The following is a 7,478-nucleotide window of genomic DNA, read 5'->3' on the forward strand; positions in this document are numbered from 1 at the left end:
TATTGAATCAGACTGTCAATCTTTTATGCGGGCGGTACAAAGCAACGATTTTGACCTCGCACCTGAAGGAGTTATGTTCAGGGATATTCGCCTCTTTGCCAGGCTCCACTTTAATTCTGTAATTTTCTCCTTTGCGCCAAGGGGCTGTAACATTCTCGCCCATGTACTTCTATAGGTGCACAAAGGCAATCTCCTAAACAGTTGTGGGCTGGAGAATTGCCGGATGATGTAAACGTCAGGAAGGCCAGCGTTTCTGCTGCGCCAGTGGGTTAATGGAATCGAGTGTTCCATCTCAAAAAAAACGTTCCAGCAAGTAAAATTGATTGACACAAAGAAATTTTCAGGCACCTAAGGGCATGTACAATGGTGCTATCTTAGAAGTGTAATGTAGGATAAATAATGAGGTGGAGGAGAGAGAACTCATAAGAAAAGGCTTATCTTCTCTTATTTAAGATAAGACAAGAGATGATATCTTAGCACAATATGTGTCACCACGTTTTTAGGAATAATTAGTTATGAAGATAATGTACAATGTTTGATAAGATAGTCTTATCTTAAGTCTTGCATGTGATTTAGAGATGACAATTTTTTTGTCTACAATGGGTCATCTCTTAGTCTTATCTTCAATAACTAGCAATTCCTAAAAATGTGGTGAGACATATTGTGCTAAGAGATCACCTCTTGTCTTCTCTTAAATAAGAGAAGACAAGCCTTTTCTTATGAGTTCTCTTTCCTCCACTTCATTATATATCCTATGTGGCACTCCTAAGCTAGCACCATTATACATGCCCTAAGGCTAAAAAATGATCCATTATAGACATCTTATTTTTGTCATCTCTTAATTACATGCAAGACCTAAGATAAGACTATCTTATCAACCATTGTACATGCCTTAAGTTATACGTGCTTCCTCCATTTTATTGCCATTTTTTGACTGTTTTCCATGAAATAGAGGGTATCATCTACATATTGTAGACTAATAATCCTATCAGGTATCAAATTATTTTCTTTATTTAACTCGAAAAGTCGAAATACAGGCATCCAATCGATTTGATTGATGCCGTTTTAACTGATTCGTTTTCTCTCGTCGTTCTTGTTCTGCCGTCGTGAAGGAAGGAATGGCAGAACTACTAGAGCTTCCCGCAGTCGTAGTCGGCCATGTCGACCATCACTCTGGCCAGCAACCCCGACAGGAACTTCTCCCTGAGGAACTTGATCGCCGGGTTGCTGCTCTGCTGCACGAAGCCGACAACGTACGCGGCAGTGACCAGCCGGACGGCGCGCCACCTCCGCTCCTGGGCGTACTTCTCCAGGGCCGCCTCGGCGCTCCCGTGCCCGCCGACGGCGAAGGCCTCCCCGAGGCACCGGGCGAGGACGACGCCGTCCTCCAGCGCCGCGCAGCCGCCCTGGCCGAGCTCCGGGGTCATCGGGTGGAACGCGTCGCCGGCCACGCACACGCCGCCCCTGCAGATGCTACCCCGGACCAGCGCCAGCGGCGACCGGAACCGCAGCGGCGACGACACCACCTCGCTCATCTCGCTCCGCTCCACCACGTCCAGCGCCTCCGCCGGGATCTTGGCGGCCGTCAGCCTGGCCAGCACGTGCCGCCGCATCTTGGCCACACTCTCCTCCGCGTCCCCGTCCGCCGGGGACGGGTACCAGGTGAAGTTCCAGTACACGGAGGTGTCGGAGCAGGGGAGCACGCCGGAGCGGAAGCCCTGGCCGATGAACTGCAGCATCTCCGGCCCGAAGCCGTGGCCGTCCGGGTACTCGGCGAGGCCCCTGGTGGCGGACCGCCCCGAGAGGATGGGCTTGGGCAGGCCCAGCCACCTCGCCACCACCGAGTTCACTCCGTCACACCCCACAAGAACCTGCACGCACGGATCCGCTTAGTCAGTGTAAGAAGATTTTGTTACCAACCGCAGTGCAGTGCTGACAAGAAGAGATGCGCTCTTACGTTGGCTCTGATGGTGGAGCCGTCGGCCATGTGCAGGAGCTTCACGTTGCCCTCTTCCTCGATCTCAATGGCGACCATCTTGGAGGAGTACCTGATGGTGCCCTCCGGCAGCTCGTTCTCCAGCGTCTCTAGCAGGAAGTTGCGCTTCACGCACCGGATCTCGTGAGGCCCGCTGATAGAAGGAACCATGATAATTATTGGGAGTATCTAGAACTCATCTAAATGAGATATAATTTGGTCTCATTCATTTGGAAATTAAGAACAAAAATAATCCACGTCAGCACACACGCATCTTATAATATCACATCCAATGGCTATAAAAGGTGAATGAGACCAAATTATATCTCATCTAGATGAGTTCTAGCAAAACTGATAATTATTCGCGGTCAGATTAATGATCAGACAATTGTTCCTATGATTGTAAATTCAGTGAGCATGGTCTCGTAAGATTGTCGTACCTTTTACCCTGCATCTTTAGGCTCACTTTTGCGGCAGCCTCGCCCGTGGACGCAGAGAAGGCCACCAGCCTGCGAACAAGTACAGTAAAATATTCACTTCAGTGAGCTATAGGGACAGTGGTTTGTGTAGAGACATAGACATTTTCCACTAAAGAAAGGTTCATCTTAAATCTAAAAAGTGTTTAAGTAATTTGACAGGTTTGACCATGAGCCAATTATTCTGAGCTTCACAGTGAGTTGGTGTATGTACTACGTTGCTCTGTACAGAAAAGCTTTGGTGGGTGGGATGCTTAAAGATTATGACCTCTCGTAGAGGAGATGGTGCTCCCTGATCTTGTCCCCGACACCGAGCGCATCCAGCGCGCGGAAGGCGTTGGTCCATGTGGTGAAGGCGTACCCCGACGCCCGCAGCGTCGCCGACGACTCCAGCACCACGCACCTCACCCCTTTCCTGCAACACCACCCGTTCGTCAGCTTGATCTTCCAGGCCGGAGCGAGAGCCGAACGGAACAAGAAACCCCAATCAAGAAGGCTCTTGAATTACCTGTGCAGCCCCAGGGCCGTGGCGAGGCCGGCGAGCCCGGCGCCGGCGATGACGATCTCCTCGACGCCCTCCATCTACCGTGGAGACTTAGTGAAGAGTGCTAGAGCAAGAAGAAGAGAGGGATCCGATTCTGATGGAAGAACCAGGAGCTTCAGTGTGTGACGTATTTATAATTATAACAGCAGCATGGACTGGAAGGTGGCTGGAAGGCCGGCCGATCGAGGTGAGGAGGTGATCATCTCATCTTCACGTGACGAATTGGATGGAGGCCGTCGGTTGGATGACCGGATTCTTTCTTTCCGCTGGACGCGACGGGGAAGGAAGGCGAACTCTGACTTTGGTCCACCGCGGCGGCCGTCTACGTGACCACGTCCAGGCATGTACTACTGCCTTGGCTCTCACGTCGTCAGAGATAGGGTATGGCCGGGGAGATTCTGTCGCAAAAGGTTTCAAGATTGTTGTGCTGCTCGTCTGCGAATGCCTGTGTGTGTATAGTAGCGTGTCTCGGTCGCAAGATTTGTTGTACATGCACAGAGGAAACTGCCTAGCTGGTTTCCTTGTGCAATTCATTATTGACTAGCTAGACCAATCTGCAGGCTCCTTTTTCTTTTCCTGGCAAAGTTACACGGAATTACGACTAGCGCGTTTATTTGGATTTGGACCGGACTATGGAATTCTTTGGCAGTGAGTATAATATATATGTGGTCTGATTTGATATCCACCGTGACAGGTTGTATTGCCAGGCAGCGACCACCATGCCCGGCTCCACCGTGGTGCTCATCGGCGCCTTCATGGCCGCGCTTCTCGCCGTCTCCCTCTCCACCGTCGTCCTCTGCTCCAACCGGCGCCAGGCGTCACAGCAGAGCGTTGTCGACTTCGAGCTCGGCCTGGGGCAGCCGTGCCCGTGCGGGATCGACAAGGCCGCGTACCCGACAACAGTGTATTCGTCGGCTGCGAGCCAGATGGCTGCCGCCGCCACGTCGGTTAAAGAAGATGGCCGGGCGCCGGGAGACACGACGTGCGCGGTGTGCCTGACGGAGTATGCAGACGGCGACGACCTCCGGTGGCTGCCCAGGTGCCGGCATGCGTTCCACCGGTCGTGCGTCGACGAATGGCTGCGCCGGCGCCCAAGCTGCCCGCTCTGCCGCACGTAGCCTCCACGCATGCATGCATGCACTAGCTACAGCTAGAGCAGGGTTGCTAACACGCATGGGTCGAATGAATCACACATTTGTCTTCATTCCTTGACTTTATTTATTCACTGTACAACGCTCCGCGTGAAGCTCTAACAGACAAACAAACTGCCTCTCGTGTCACGACCATTTCCTAGGCAGCAACAGATCATAGTGTAGCTAATTCGCGTTGGTATATGTCTCCTACTACCAACTCCCACTGTTTCTAATATATCTCTTTAGATACTAGTAAATGTGCATGTGCAACACACGTCTATTTGGACTAATAAGTGTGCACGTGTAACACGCGTCTATTTGGATTAACACATTATACTAAACTTAATACAAGACAATTTATTCATAAATTTAAAATTTCCCCATAAAGTACACAATCTCTTATTCCCTACTCGCACAAATAATTTGAAATATCGTTTCTCCTTAATCAACATGTCTCCTGTATTAAAAGACCACCCACTTTTCCCAATGTATAAAACTCAAAATTATTTAGAAGATTCATCATAATTCTCCATATGCACATATTTATGCAAGTATAATCACACATGAAATTAAATGTCACTTAGGACAAGCTAAGGAACCGTTTCAGTAACAAACTCCAGTCAAGAATTATTATTACAATTGAGTGTCAACCACAATAGTAGGAAGAGACCTCTATGGTTTGTTGAAAAGAGGAAGCCATTGTTAGATAGAGAAGTGTAGAGATGTCTTGACTGCATAGAATCAGCTGTGAAACAAGACAAAAAAATGCGGTGGTAATGTATCCGTGTATGTTTTGTGGGGTGCACTTAGAGAAGATAATGTTTGCTCTTTTATAAGTAGTATAGAAGTAGAGATGAAGTCATAAGGATCATGATTCAAGATATTCGGAGAAACATGGTTGGTCTCTCTGCATGATGCGAACTCGTCACCTCTACCAAAGTGCTCGTGCGTAGTATGTAATGTAGAGTGCAATAATGAAATAAAATAAATGATATGAGAATTTACCATGACCACAAAATATCCTACATTCGTCATCATCATAATCAACATGCATCTTTTGCTTCTCTTGTATGTGGTCCAAGTTTTCTATCAGGAAAACATGTTAACTCACCTGTAGATAAGGACAGTATGAAAATGCTCATGTGAAATTACAATTGCCATGTATCTGCTGGACAAACAAATACACTTATGCAAACTTCGGGTTTTTTAGTAAAACTTATGCAAACTTTAGTTTTTTTCACTAAAACTTATGCAAACTTCTGGGCTTTTTTCAGTGAAACGTAATTTCATGGCTGCAAGTAAGGTCTTGGTTCGGCGAATTTGTCTGTGAGTTCACTATGTAGTCGTGAGTTGGCCATGTAATAACCGATAGTCAGTACTTAAAAAAATAAGGATGTCTGTTGCAGGTACGCGAAAATCAGTGAAAAATGAAGAAAGAAAGAAAGAAGGCATTGGTTGCCTGAAACCCAACTGTATGTGCTCCAGTGCTACTCTGTTTCTTATTGCCTCATCTCTAGTTCCTATACTTCTAGATGTGTCACCACCGGTGAGGTAGCGATGATAGTAAAAAAACAACACTCAATACTTACCTGATTAGTGCGTGTGTCCGGCGCGTTCACGTGAAGGCAAGTGTCTCCGTCATTCAGGCCTGCGAGCGGCCGCGACGACCGTGTCCTCTCACCAGTTGGGCGGCGTTGTCGATACAGGTGAGTCAGTCGTCCAGCTTTGAGGTGGCGGCCTCCACGCACCGGGGCGTGGGGAGTTCCAGGGTCCAACGAAGGTAGGATGTCTTTGGACGACGTCGTCCACGCGTGACTACTGGACAAGCGTGTCCAATGGAGCAGTACATGTCAGAGCTGAGGGAGTCGGCGGTGGCTTTGGGCGAGTGAGATCGGGCCGTGATTAGCTTCACCTGCTGCGCAGTGGCCGAGACCTGCGCCGCTCAAGGGACGACGATGGTTGGCGACCAGGAAAATCTACATGCATGGTTGTGGGGGCGAATGCCCCCACTCGATTTTTTTGGCCCACTTATACTGGTCCAGGATACTCAGGGTTGCCCCCACTTGAAGGGCGTCGGCGGTGGGTGGTTGTCAGCGTGGGTGTTGTGGACGGAGCTGAAGTCGACGCGGATGCCGGTGGTTCCCGGAGAGCATGCCTAGGACATGGACGAAGTCGTTGCAGTCAGTAGAAGAGTGACATGACCTTCAAGCAGAAGACAAAGGCGGCGACGGGACGTGTATGTGTTCGGAGGAAGCTGCAGCTCCTCCTCGCGTGTCTCCCACTGTGGCTCGCGTGGATGGTGGGCCAATGACGGCAGGCGACTCGCGATCGCGATTCCCTGATAGGAGACGATAGGATGCACTCGTGATTAGTTTTCCTAAACAATTAGATGTGAAAGGATCGATATGGTTGACTAGAGGGGGGTGAATAGGCAACTAACAATTTTTAGCTTTTCTTTAACAATTTAAACTTTGCATCAAAGTAGGTTGTATAGATATGCAACTAGGTGAGCAACCTATATGATGCAACAAGGATAGGAACACAAGCAAGCAAATGATATGAAACAAATAAGCTTGCACAAGTAAAGGCACGAGATAACCAAGAGTGGAGACGGTAGAGACGAGGATGTGTTGCCGAAATTCCTTCCCTTTGAGAGGAAGTACGTCTCCGTTGGAGCGGTGTGGAGGCACAATGCTCCCCAAGAAGCCACTAGGGCCACCGTATTCTCCTCACGCCCTCACACAATGTGAGATGCCGTGATTCCACTATTGGTGCCCTTAGAGGCGGCAACCGAACCTTTACAAACAAGGTTGGGGCAATCTCCACAACTCAATTGGAGGCTCCCAACGACACCACGAAGCTTCAACACAATGGACTATGGCTTCGCGGTGACCTCAACCGTCTAGGATGCTCAAACACCCAAGAGTAACAAGATCCGCAAGGGATTAGCGGGGGGAATCAAATTTCTCTTGGTGGAAGTGTGGATCGAGGCCTTCTCAACCACTCCCGAACAAATCAACAAGTTTGATTGGCTAGTGAGTGAGATCGGGCGAAAATGGAGCTTAGAGCAATAATGGAGCTTGGGGTTGGAAGAGATGAGTCAACGGGGAAGAAGGGGACCCCCTTATATAGTGTAGGACAAAGATCCAACCGTTACCCACCAACCAGCCCGCGGCCAGTGGTACTACCGCGCCAGGCCAGCGGTACTACCACAGGGCCGCGCGGTACTACCACTTGCTACCAAGCGGTACTACCGCACGGCTATGCGGTACCACCGTACTAGCCGGTGGTACTGCCGCAACCCCAGCGACAGCAAGGTCAGATCTGACGCGCAGGAGCTGAGGGCGGTA

General features: G+C 49.5%; 2 protein-coding genes across 3 annotated transcripts; one reads left to right on the plus strand and one right to left on the minus strand.

The window, feature by feature from the left end:
- Positions 1 to 783: 783 nt before the first annotated feature.
- LOC125552671 (monooxygenase 2-like) lies at positions 784 to 3,272 on the minus strand. Of its 2 annotated transcripts, XR_007303726.1 has the most exons (6): positions 2,960 to 3,272; positions 2,720 to 2,866; positions 2,416 to 2,484; positions 1,958 to 2,129; positions 1,052 to 1,871; positions 784 to 1,002 (listed from the first exon to the last, which is right to left on the minus strand). XR_007303726.1 is itself a non-coding variant. In XM_048716299.1 (5 exons), the coding sequence occupies exons 1-5, from the start codon at positions 3,031 to 3,033 to the stop codon at positions 1,131 to 1,133; spliced, it is 1,203 nt and encodes a 400-aa protein (XP_048572256.1). In that variant the 5' UTR covers positions 3,034 to 3,272; the 3' UTR covers positions 994 to 1,130. The 2 variants fall into 2 exon arrangements, 1 of the variants encoding a protein (XP_048572256.1); XM_048716299.1 differs by having other exon boundaries at positions 994 to 1,871.
- Positions 3,273 to 3,705: 433 nt separating this feature from the next.
- On the plus strand, positions 3,706 to 4,347 carry LOC125554143 (probable E3 ubiquitin-protein ligase ATL45). Its single transcript, XM_048717743.1, has one exon. It carries the CDS (start codon positions 3,715 to 3,717, stop codon positions 4,111 to 4,113), a length of 399 nt encoding a protein of 132 aa, XP_048573700.1. The 5' UTR covers positions 3,706 to 3,714; the 3' UTR covers positions 4,114 to 4,347.
- The last annotated feature ends 3,131 nt before the right edge of the window (positions 4,348 to 7,478 follow it).

Source organism: Triticum urartu, chromosome 4 (genome assembly GCF_003073215.2).
Source record: "Triticum urartu cultivar G1812 chromosome 4, Tu2.1, whole genome shotgun sequence".
Taxonomy (NCBI): Eukaryota; Viridiplantae; Streptophyta; class Magnoliopsida; order Poales; family Poaceae; genus Triticum; species Triticum urartu.